Source organism: Carassius carassius, chromosome 4 (genome assembly GCF_963082965.1).
Source record: "Carassius carassius chromosome 4, fCarCar2.1, whole genome shotgun sequence".
In the NCBI taxonomy this organism is placed as follows: domain Eukaryota; kingdom Metazoa; phylum Chordata; class Actinopteri; order Cypriniformes; family Cyprinidae; genus Carassius; species Carassius carassius.
The window spans coordinates 31,191,961-31,204,305 of record NC_081758.1 but is presented as its reverse complement, the minus strand read 5'-3'; the positions used below and the strand labels follow the sequence as shown (position 1 = coordinate 31,204,305).

The 12,345-nt window shown below is 37.9% G+C and overlaps 1 protein-coding gene across 4 annotated transcripts in view; it reads right to left on the bottom strand.

The window, feature by feature from the left end:
• The window catches only part of LOC132139766 (splicing regulator ARVCF-like), a 265,062-nt gene that overhangs the window by 3,097 nt on the left and 249,620 nt on the right, over window positions 1-12,345 (bottom strand). For all 4 annotated transcript variants that reach the window (XM_059548369.1, XM_059548370.1, XM_059548372.1 and 1 more), the window contains 7 exons: window positions 6,713-6,840; window positions 5,164-5,314; window positions 4,584-4,776; window positions 3,583-3,694; window positions 2,742-2,829; window positions 884-937; window positions 168-280 (listed from right to left, as the gene is read on the bottom strand). In XM_059548369.1, coding sequence (XP_059404352.1) covers window positions 168-280; window positions 884-937; window positions 2,742-2,829; window positions 3,583-3,694; window positions 4,584-4,776; window positions 5,164-5,314; window positions 6,713-6,840 — 839 coding nt within the window. The remainder of the gene's footprint in view (window positions 1-167; window positions 281-883; window positions 938-2,741; window positions 2,830-3,582; window positions 3,695-4,583; window positions 4,777-5,163; window positions 5,315-6,712; window positions 6,841-12,345) is intronic.

Sequence of the window (12,345 nt, the reverse complement as noted above, 5' to 3'; positions counted from 1 at the left end):
CCTTCCACTAATTAGATAACTTACTAGGTTTTGCAGCTAACCAACACGAATTCACTGTTAACATATCATTTCTCTTTTCTCTGCACAACTTGCAGTGTTGGTGCCTGAAACAGCTAATGAGAAAGAGTTCCTTCTCAGATTTAAACAGATGTAGAAACGTGTCTCACTTCTGACACTTCGGCTCTGAACTTTAACGGCTCCCGCTCCTGCAGATCCGATGAGCCGTCACTGCTTTTGTACTTGGAGTCTTTGTCTCTCTGGTCAATCATCGAATAGCCATCTAATGAGAGGGAAAGACAGCAGAAAAGCTCAGTGATCATGATCAGTATGTCAGCACCCTCAGCATGGCTCTTCAAACAAACAGCGACGAATCCCTCAACCTTCAGCTACATGCTGCGTTCACAGATGTTCTCGTGATGTGTGTGATTACTGTGTGGGTTTTGTGTTTGTTCATGCAGGCCGTGTCTATGAGCTGTCCCCCACAGTTACCACCATTTCATCACTTACTTCTACCCACTACAGCAGCATCTGTCCAATTATTGTCAGTCAGGCTTGGAGAGGATGCTGCTTCAGTGGAGAAGATCAGAGAGACGGTGCCAGAAATAAGCGGTGTTACTCTGTAGCGAACAAGCAATAGTGCTTCTGTTCAAATCTTCATTGGCCCAAAACTCAACAACACTACGAACATCTTATTAAAAGAGGGGTATTGCAGACAGCGTTGGAATGAAACCCTTCAGGGAAAAACTAAACACAACATTGATTGTGAAATATTTTAGGGTAAATGGATTTAGAGGGATTATGGGTTTGTATTCTCTTAAAATCACATTAGTCAGTAAGATTTTTTTTTTCTTTTTCTTTTGCGAGCATGCCGACATTGTCTTACCTGGACCGAATTCGCCCATAGGTATCACATCCCCACCGCTACAGCCTCTGCTGCCTGAAAAGCATTTTACAGGCTGGAATTTTCACATCACTAATACGCATGCTCACTTTTACAATGTCAATTGAAGTATAAAATCTCGAAATGTCAAAAAATAGTTTAAAATGCATAATTCTCTGTGAAATCCCAAACTATCTATAATTCTGAAGTGAGAGACATCAATCAGAGAAGAGCAGCAATCTGACGCAACAGTAACCGCCCACCACCATAAAGCATAGGAATTACAATTAAATCAAACCATTTTCAAGTGAGATAATAATGTTTTTTGAGCACCAAATCAGCATATTAAAATGATTTCTGATGGATCATGTGACAATGTAGACTGGATTGATGGCTCTTGAAAATTCAGCTTTGCCATCGCAACAATAAATTACAATTGAAAATATATCAAAATAGAAAACAGTTATTTTAAATTGGAATAATACTTCACAATAGAGGGATTATGGTTTTAATAAAACAATAACTGTAAAAACAATAACTATTTTTGATTAAATAAAGGCAGTCTTGACAAGCAATACACTTAGAACAGTCTCTGGCTCAGACGTCACGCTCATGGACCTTTGGATAAACGTCTGATGCATATGGGACACAAAAGTGGAAACACTTCAGGAGTGTGGAAGTCGTCATCGGATTGGGTGAATTATACAGGATTTCCGCGAGACGTGTGTCGCGTTCTTTAACGTTCCGCCAGGAAACAAAAAATGCTGTAGTGCCAAACCACATCACAAAGAAGAAAGCCATCGAGTTTACAACTGTGACATCGAGCGCTTATCAGGATCAACTAAACACTGGATGTTCAAAAGTATGTCAAATATTTAAAGTTCGCGGCATAGAATCTTAAAAATATGCCCGGGAGTTTTACACACTGGTCTGTTATTGTGGACCCCGATACGTGAGGCTGAACAAAACAAACTGTGATTGGTTGTTTGAGATGTTGGTCAAATGACCTTATGGGTGGGCCTCGGCCAATGAAAGCTGCCATAGATTTCAGAGCTTCAGTTCAGCTGTCAATCTGAAGGTCTGGCTATGCGAGACTACTTAGAACAAAGTATTTTATACTCACAATGATCTTTAGTTAAAAGTTTCATATTTTATTGTTGCGCTGATTCAATAATATCCTTCAGAATGATTCATGATTTATGATGAGTAGTTCAAAGTGGTTAGTTTGGTTTAAGACCTTTTTATAGATTTTAATTCAGCTATAGAGAAAATGAATGAAATTAAAAATGAAATGCTTCTTCTGGAACAAAGGCTTTTGAAAAGATGGGCGGTCACTGTTGTGCTCAATTCTCCACAGTAAGGCAAGCAGGGAATGGCATGGGACTGATGGAAGTGATCAAATGTATCCCTGTCCTGAGCATCCATGCTAACAGCATTAATAAAATCTGAAACAAGCCAAAGCTGTCATGCTAACTCATCTCTCAATGAGATGTGCCCTGGGTGGACGGATGGCGCTTTTTATTACAGCACTGCAGTAGTTTACCATCATTTTACTTGAGAGTGAATGAATAATGAGCTCCTACACTGAGGCCCATTAATCTGCTGTCTGATCATAAATCATTCTGTATCATATGATCCACTCAAATGACCGATTAAAGCCCAAGAGATGCGGCAGCTGCACACACCAGCTGAGCAGCAGAGGTGAGAGATCAAGCGTTCTGCCATGTGTTAAAACACAGAAAGAAGTAGTGTTCAGAAGATATGCTTGCTCAGGTGCACCTGAACCTCCAGAACTCCCCTGAGCAACCAGATTTGCTGCTATCAGGGTGTGTAAAGTATCTGTTCAGGGTCTTATGCTAACCTTGGTTCTTCTCCATCAAGGGGAGTGTAGTATCGTCATAGCCAGGCTTGCAACTCTTAGATGCTTTGGGAGTGCCAGTCGGTATCGGCTGAGAAGGATCAAGAAGAGAATGTTTCAGATACACAGGACAGAGTGACAAACCTTCAACAAAAACACTTGGATTTGAACAAACTATGTCTCTTTCTTCACTAAATATGTACAGTAATGGTTGCAAAGGGTAGTTACAATAGAACTTTCTGAGTGAATCTCACAGAAACCATCAAGAAATGTCTGAATCATATTTCACTTCTTTTCGCAAAAAAATTATTTTGCATCAAGGAAATGAGATCTATTACTTTGACCATCGTGATTTTTTTGCATTCTGAAATAATTTCACTGGCACATAGGCACAATAAATAAACCTAAGCACATTTGAATTGAATTTTCACAATAGAAATTCATGTACAATTGTAAATTACAGCATAGATGAAGTATACATCATTGCAGTATTTGTTTCACTGAATATATTTTTAAGAATTATTATTTATGTGACCTTTAATATCGTTTCATATCATATTTATTTTATATTTAAAAATAATATCATGTATTACATCAATGAGAGTTTTTTTTTTTGTTTAGAAATTTGAGGGGATGAGAATTTTGGGGGACATTTCAGTTTGATTATCATGAAAATGACAATCCATTAACATCTCATTTTCATTATGCAAGTATTTTCTTATTAATTTATGTTTTAAAGCGAAGTGTGACCTGGACATTTCTTCATGGCATTTACCTTTCTTCACTTTGGTTTAGGATTAATTAAGAAATCAGAGTGTTTGTGTGCATTTATGTTTCACTCTACTTGGAAGTGTGTTTTATTCCAGCCATCCTTGGTCAGGGCGTTTCTCAGCTCCTTATAGCTCCAAACCGTCTGTAGTACATGGGAAGCGGCTTTGGTTTCCCTTGCTGACTGGCTGCAATGCATAAACATGGAGGGAAAGAGGGTTATGCAGAATCCAGAGCCCAGTGGAATAACTCTCAAATTCAAAGTCAAAGTCATCTATTCCCCTCCCAGCAACGCAGTGTCACTATGGCTCCAATCTCCAACCCCTGTGGCCTTAGATTTCTCTCTTTTCACTTCATTAGCTTTTCCTGTGATCCTCACTTAATTACAAGGAGCCTACGACTTCAAAGCCTCAACTCCAGAGTCGGAGAGAGATAGAGAGAGGCTGTGTAGCCACTCTCCAGGCTAGCATGTACTCTTTAAAAAGTTAATCTTACACAATCAATATTTAGTTTTGGATAAAATCATGCTCAGGCAGAAACGGTATAAATGTTGTGCAGTTTTAAAAGAGGTCACATGTGGAAAGGATGGAGGAGGTTTGTTTAACATACGGCTCACTCTCTGGAGGTCTCTGCTGCTTTTGATATCTACAGGACTACACCATTTAATATTCAGTTTTTCAGATGCATATATTAAAGATGACATGTGTGGTGATAAAAATAAGTCACTTCAAAAAGCAGCAACTCTTGTTGCTGTTTTTCTCTTTAGTTGAAGAGGACCCAAACTAACAAGATGTTTACAAAGATCAAAAACCTTAAGAAAGCCTCAAGAAATCATAGTTGGTTGAAGTGAAATTACTATAGATAGTTGGCTTGATCTACAGTAGAAATCAATTATAACAGAAAGATGAAAAGTGAAAATAAATTTTAAAAATGTTAAAGCTTTTTGATTTAATATTCTACTTTCATCAAATATCGGATTTGAGCAGAAATCAGTAACTTACAGTGTGAATATAGCTTAACTCTACTCAAAGAGAGACCGTATATTGTGTCATTACCATAATCTTGGGCTGTTCTTACCTGGTTCTGTTGATGGCCACTAGTTTATCAATTGCTTGAGCAGTGATGAGAGAGCGAGCGTTCTCAGAGCTGTCAATGATGATTTCATGGATGGTGTTGAGGATGGCCACCACGGTGTCCTCCTCCAGGTTCTTGGCAGGCCGCTGCTGACCGCTGGGCAAGTTGCTGACCAAGTCCCTCATGGCGTAACTCCCTGAAGATGATAATATAAAATTAAGGAGAGATTCAGCTTTGAAAGTATGTCAAGCAAGTTGCAGTTACCATGAAGTAACAGAGTAATGACAGCTGAAAATTCAGCTTTACAGGATTTAATTACATTGTAGATTCTGTCATAATATTTTAGAATATTGCTATTTTTACTGTATGCTTAATAATACAGATAAAATAATTTTAGCCTTGATGAGCATAAGAGATGTCTTTTAAAAACATTACCAAACCGTACTGTTAAATGACTAAATCTGACTTTGTGTGCAAAACTTTTTTAATAAGGAAAATAAATCTGAGTGCACATTTATTTAAGTATCATGTAAATATGTGTTTAACATAATGGGCACTAATGATCTAGAAATGCTACTCTTGCCTATTAGGTCTTTGTTGCGGCGGTCGATGGACAGGTTCCTCAGAGCGATGGCCACAGCTCGCACCACCTTGTCTGAGTCCGAGCGCAAGAGCTCGACGAGAATTGGCAGTCCTTTCTCCTTACGCACTGTCGCCCGGATATAGTTCGACCACTGTAGAAATGAGAGGAAAAGACAATATTACGCCAGTGATTCAGACATTTTTCCACTGTATATATTTCATTAAGTCAAGTAGACTTATGCTCAGCCAGACATTCAGCTCTGTAAATCTTTCAGAAAAGGAATATGCTGTGTGCAAGAAAAAGCTCCTCTATTCTGGAAAACTCCAATCTAGTAAATAGCCATTTGTTCCCCGTTAGACTTGTGTGCATTTCCACTCCAACCCCATGAATCACAAAACCTTTATGTGTCACAAGAAATCTCTAATCCTCAGCCAGTGCCCCTGAGATAGTAATTAAGTAGTTGCAATACAACACCATGGCCACTAGGAGATGGTAGTGATCCTAGAAACACATTTGCAGAAAAGTAGGAAAAAGAACAAATTAATAAATAAAATCTCTCAAATCCTCTTATAGACTACAGACGTGAGGCGTGCCCGTCTCCCTACAGCAAGGGTTTGTGATGAGCTAGGAAGCTAGGAAGCAAGCACACATGTGTCAGGCATAGAGATGAGGTAGGTCTGAAACAGCGTAACCACACAGAGAAGCTGTGAGCTTATGCATGGCTGCACTTCAGGTCCTACACGGAGAAGGAAGCAGGGTCAGGGCAGTGCAGTATATAGTTGTAGATGTGCATGTTTATTAGGGGACATTTCGTCTTGACTTCTACCTCAAGAGTAAAGAGAGCCCCACACAACACTGTGGTACAGACATGTCATACTTGTAAATTAACTACTGACTAGGAATGTGTTCAAGGTGTACTGGAAGCAGACAAAAACAAAACAAATGAAGGTTTATGGATTTGCATGATGTACTCTAGCAGGCCAATCAGAGTCCGTTGGTGTGGTGTTGAACAGCCCATCATTAATTGATATAGCTAACAATATAAAATATTTAAAAATTTAGCACTAAATCAGCATATTAGAATGGTTTCTGAAGGATCATGTGTAAATAACATTTTTAAAATATGCAAAATGACAAATATATAACAGTTATTTTAAACGGTGAAAAAGAATACCCAATATTACTGTTTATTATATTACTGCAGCCTTGGTAAGCATAAAATACTTCTTGTTCAAAAAACAAACATATATTTTCATTAAATAAAATATATTTAAAAAGTGTTTGAAGGGTAGTGTATATTAAAAGCATAAATAAAATGCTTGTTTATAAGTTTTCAAATGATTCACATGGACAGCTGACAGAAAATAAGACCGGTGATGTTGAAATAACAATGGCTCTAATAACTGTATGTTTTATTATTATATTATATGATGATGTCCGTCATAAAATGTCCTATCTTGAATCTCTGTGGAATCAAATATCATGATCTAAATAGGAATCAGTTTCCAATTCCTGCTTCTTCCCAATGTGTTCTGTGCAGGACACTCACTGTCCACTGTCCAGCGCTGAGGTTCTGTAGAGCTCCGGCCGCTGCTTCTAGCGTGTTATAGTTCTGGCTTTCTGTAAGCAGGGACAGGTAGAGTCGGACCACCTCCGGCTGATACAGTAATTCAAAACCTGCACACGTATATGACAGATACACAACAGAATTACACACAAAACACTGGTGAACACAGACAGATACAGATTAGCTAGGGGGTAAAAATTGATTGCATCTCCTCCTGTCAGTGTTGTGATGCACCTGGCGAAATGAAAAGTGGACAAAATAACAGGGGAGGACAAATGCATGATTATCACAACAGGGAAATAAAGACAGAAAATCAAAGACACTTCACTTTCACAGATACACTGAGCAGCTCTAGCCTGATGGTCGCTTGGTTTCTTGATAACAGCAGCCCAATCTCAGGCAATGCAATCAAGGAGTCTTTCATTAAACATGACTTGAGGTCAGAAACCCAAATGATAAAGTTCCTTCTTGTTTATTTAGGGTCATTTCCTCCAACACAATATACAAAGAAATTTTGAGAATACCCAGTTAGGCTGGAGACATTCACAGTGATAATACAGAGTGGATAATAAGCTTCCTCCCATCTAAAATCTAAATGATGCCGGTTGACATATGAATCACTGTATGCTACTCCCCATGATGTGACTGTGTGTGTGTGTGTGTGTGTGTGTGTTCTTTTACATTTTCATACATAACCCACGGTTCTGAAAACCTCAGGACAAGATCCACTGTTCGAACAAACACAAACAGAGAAAGTTCTCTCGTGTATTCCAGTGGTTCTCAATTGGTTTTGCTTTAGAAACAGATTTTACATTGGACACATCAAGTGGAGACGCAAAACAGTACTACAATGGTTGTTTTTTTCCCGTACCAAACAAACAAAAATATACACAAAATATTACAGCATTTCATTATTATATATATTTTTTAAGGATGAGGTCACGTCACAACTTGTGTCCGCATCGAACTAATTTGACACTTCTACCAAGTGACGCAAAAAATACATTCTATTCTATTCCGTTCTATCCAGTCTTATCTAATTATCCCTACGATGGTTTAGATCCTACCTGTTCCATCGCTACCCTATTGTTTACTTAAATGGGGAGTCATCTCATTTATCATCAGTAAAATATGGAGTGCCACAAGGATCCGTCCTAGGTCCCATTCTATTTTCAATATACATGTTGCCCCTTGGTAATATTATTAGAAAATACGGGATTAGTTTCCACTGTTATGCTGATGATACTCAGCTATATATCTCAACGAGACCAGATGAAACTTCTAAATTATCTAAGCTAACAGAGTGTGTTAAAAATGTAAAAGATTGGATGACCAATAATTTTCTCCAATTAAATTCGGATAAGACAGAGATATTAATTATTGAACCAAAAACACTACACAGAATCTTGTAGATTACAATCTGCAACTAGACGGATGTACTGTTACTTCTTCTACAGTGAAAAATCTGGGTGTTATATTAGACAGCAACTTGTCTTTTGAAAATCATATTTCCCATGTTACGAAAACTGCATTCTTCCATCTTAGAAACCTTGCCAAGCTACGAAACATGTTGTCTGTTTCTGATGCAGAAAAGCTAGTTCATGCATTCATGACCTCTAGACTGGACTATTGTAATGCACTTCTAGGTGGTTGTCCTGCTTCATCAATAAACAAGCTACAGGTAGTCCAAAATGCAGCAGCTAGAGTCCTTACCAGGTCAAGAAAATATGATCATATTACCCCAATTTTACAGTCTCTGCACTGGCTACCTATTAAGTTCCGTATCAGTTAAAAAATTATCATTACTTACCTATAAGGCCCTAAATGGTTTAGCTCCTGCGTACCTAACTAGCCTTCTACCACGCTACAACCCATCACGCACCCTAAGGTCACAAAACGCTGGACTTTTGGTAGTTCCTAGGATAGCAAAGTCCACTAAAGGAGGTAGAGCTTTTTCACATTTGGCTCCCAAACTCTGGAATAGCCATCCTGATAATGTTCGGGGTTCAGACACACTCTCTCTGTTTAAATCTAGATTAAAAACGCATCTCTTTCGCCAAGCATTTGAATAATGTATCTTAAATTGTGAGTATAGTTGTATCTGATCAAATGTGCATTCTTATTCTTTAGTTTGGGTTAAACTAATTAATTTTACTTTGTTGGAACTGCAGCTATGCTAATGATGTCTTTATTTGTTTCTATGTTTTGCCACGGGTAGGATTTACACAAGCTCCAGTCTGGATCCAGAACACCTGAGAAGAGATGATGCTGACCATCAGAGGACCTCAGATGATGCTAACCCTGAATCAACAACAGAACTAACAAATATTGCTACAAGTGTGACTGCATCATATAATAACTATTAATTATTAATAATATTAACTGCAACGTGCACAAACTGACAGTCACCACTTATAGGCTATTACTAAATATTGTAGAAACATAATTTTCTGTAAAGTTGCTTTGTAACGATTTGTATTGTAAAAAGCGCTATACAAATAAACTTGAATTGAATTGAATTGAATAATTAACTAATTTGTACATTTGTTTTCACATTGCGATACTGAAAATAGTTCGGGCTATTTGTAAAAACTCCAAACCTGTATGACTTTATTTCTTCTGTGGAAAACAAACAGATATATTATGAAGAATGTTTTTACTGTTTTTGTCCATACAAGTCGATGTGATCCAAACAACATTGGATGCCACTGAGTTTCAATGCATGGACAACAGAAATACTGACACATCTTACAAAGTATCTTCTTACAATCTTATAGTACAGGTTTGAAACAGCCTTCATTTTGGTGTGAACTATCCCTGTAAAATCAATTAATATCCACTGAACGTTTCAACATTCGAGTTCTGTAAATTCCTGTCTGGGTCTGAGGGTAATCATTTAGTTCAAATTTTCTACTATGCAACCACCGCACATCGATCATGTTCACATGAACTCTCTTCATGGCCTGGGCAAGCATTTAACCAAGACTGAGCATGACGGATGTGTGGTGGTTCAACAGGCCGCCTTCTTTTTCACTGCCACGTCTAGATCAAGGAGTCTGGAGAAAATCAAAGCAAACTGAGCAATGATATTCATACAAAAAGCAGCACAACAGAAACACGGTGTAATTCGGTAACATGTCTGAAATGAGTCTGTACTGCGGTGGAGTGCAGAAAAAGATGTTTGCAGCCACTGCCTGGCCCATCTGCACTTTGTAAATGTGCACCTAACACCTATAATTTAGAGAGAGAAGAGTGGCCTTCAGGATGTGGGCTGCTCAATACACATTTTTTATTTCTGTCTGACTAATGGTTTGAGCGAAAGAACTGTCCTAGACTTTCTATCGTTTTTTTCTTTCTTTTCAGTTTTCACACATTCACAACCTCAATTACCATTTAAGGCTATTTTAAGTCTTTCTCCTTCCCACTGCTTTAAAATTTGTCTCGAGTGTGTTACTATGCATTACTAAGACTTCAGCGCAGCCTTAGAGAGTGAGTGTATGTACAGATTACCTAATGCATGTGCTCACTTCAGTACTAGTTTTATTTATTTATTTTTTTTTTACAAAGAGCTAAGTAGAAAGTATTCTTTGTCTGTGGCATAATAGCACCATAATCTCTCTGTCAAATACTGAGTCAACTTTGAAAAATTAAATACTATTAAAACAAAAACTATTAAAAATCACTTTTGATAACTGGAATAAAATAAAAACTTAGATGAAAAACTTAAATTTATTTAAAGTTAGAAGCCAAGGTAACATTTCTTATTTATACGTACTAAAATGACTAAAACAAAAGAGAAATAAAAATTAAAGCTTAATAAAAAAATATATTTAAAAAATTACAACTAAAATTAGAATGAAATAAAAAATGAACGCTAAAATAAAATAATAAAAATTCAAATAAAATTTTTGTTGCTGGAAATACAAAATTCGTCTTCTCTGTTATATGGTACCGAAGATATTTGATCTTCTCGGTTTACAATCAAAAGTGTGTATATTTGAATTTGTGAATACATATGATGAGAAAGAAAGAATGGATTCTCCCCTAAGGCGTCTCCAGAGGGAAAATGAGTCTGGTCCATTCAACTCCAAGCAGGATTGAATGAAAAACATCACACTTACTCTTTATGTGATGCCTTGTGAGCTGGAACTTCCAAATGCCAACAGACAACACCAAAAGGAAGGTGGTAATGGCTTACAGTCAACATCACAGCATCCATGCTCACATGGGCAGCCCATGGAGACAGGAAATAGCGTAGTCTGCAGGGAATAGGATGCACCAAACAAAGTACCTTTCTTTTCTTTCTCATTCCGAACCCCTCATCCCTCCACAGGCCACTGAAACGGAATGGACATGCCTGTCGAATATTTAATTTCCTCTGGAAATGCTTCTTCATAGATTGAGAGCCTCTGGCCAGCTCTTAAAATGCTCTGGTTCATTTCTAAAAGTGGCATCTCCCTCTCTCCCCTGTGCCCTGGCTGGCCAAGTCCCACTGTTGCATCCTATAGCAGATCCTAGCTGCGGAGGCCACCACTCACCCAAGGAGGTCCTTTTGATTTCTACTTGCCCTCAATGGCTCGTATTATGTGGAATGTCTATCTTCAAATCACCCTTCCTAACAAGAGATTTTCCCACGCTATTCATCCACTCAAAACTTTTCAGTTTTATTACTTTTCTATGTAAATCATTTTGAAATTGTAGCACTGAGGATACCAAGACAGGCTTACTTTCGAATGGACATGAATAACATACGTCAGATTATTTCTCCAGGTTCCTGTAGGTTTTAAACACGATGGGCTTCTGGGAGAAGGGGATGTTTATTTGAGGCACAAAGAGGCTTGCCAAGAACAGATTTTCAACATCTGTGAAACCTTTTGAGTGGCTATATATAAAATAATACACTGTAGAGAGAATGGGTCAATGTCATTGTAATAATTCATATTTATATTCGGGGATGGTGATGGAATAAACACTGGCATGAGAATCCAGTGTTTGAAATAATGAAAAATATATCCTTAATCTAATGTTTTCCTGTGGTCATTTTATAAAAAAACCCAGAAGAGCTGCATTTGTCAAAACCTTGTTCAATCGTCCACAGACCAAAATGATGGTAGCTGCAAAACTCATTCTGACAGATTCATTGAGATGAAGTGCGAGAGAGAGGAAATTGAAGTGTATTATTTAATTACTAGAGATCTAGAGGTCAGATAAAGTCCTGAATTAACCCTGCATCTTTTTAAAAGAATATTAAAACTAGATGGATAGCCCAGGTTTGAGGTGCATGTCTGAATGAGTATTGAAGGGGTAGGAGGAGATGAGGAAATAAGCAGCCCGTGTATAAAATTCAAGTAGGCAGAGGAGGAGATGATCATACACCAGCACTTCAAAACAGCCATCGCTTCTCAGGCAACCAACCGTCCGACCACACTAGCAAATCTATTCATTAATAGACTTTAAAGAAAGAGAGGGAGAGAGTAAAAAAGAAGAGAGACAAACATCTCTAGGTGACAGAAGACAGAATAAAATGCATAATTTAGCTCTGATCCAAACCTTACTTAGCTGCCTAGGCAGGATTTTAAGACATCAGAGGTGCACTCTGAATGTGAAGGTTGTTT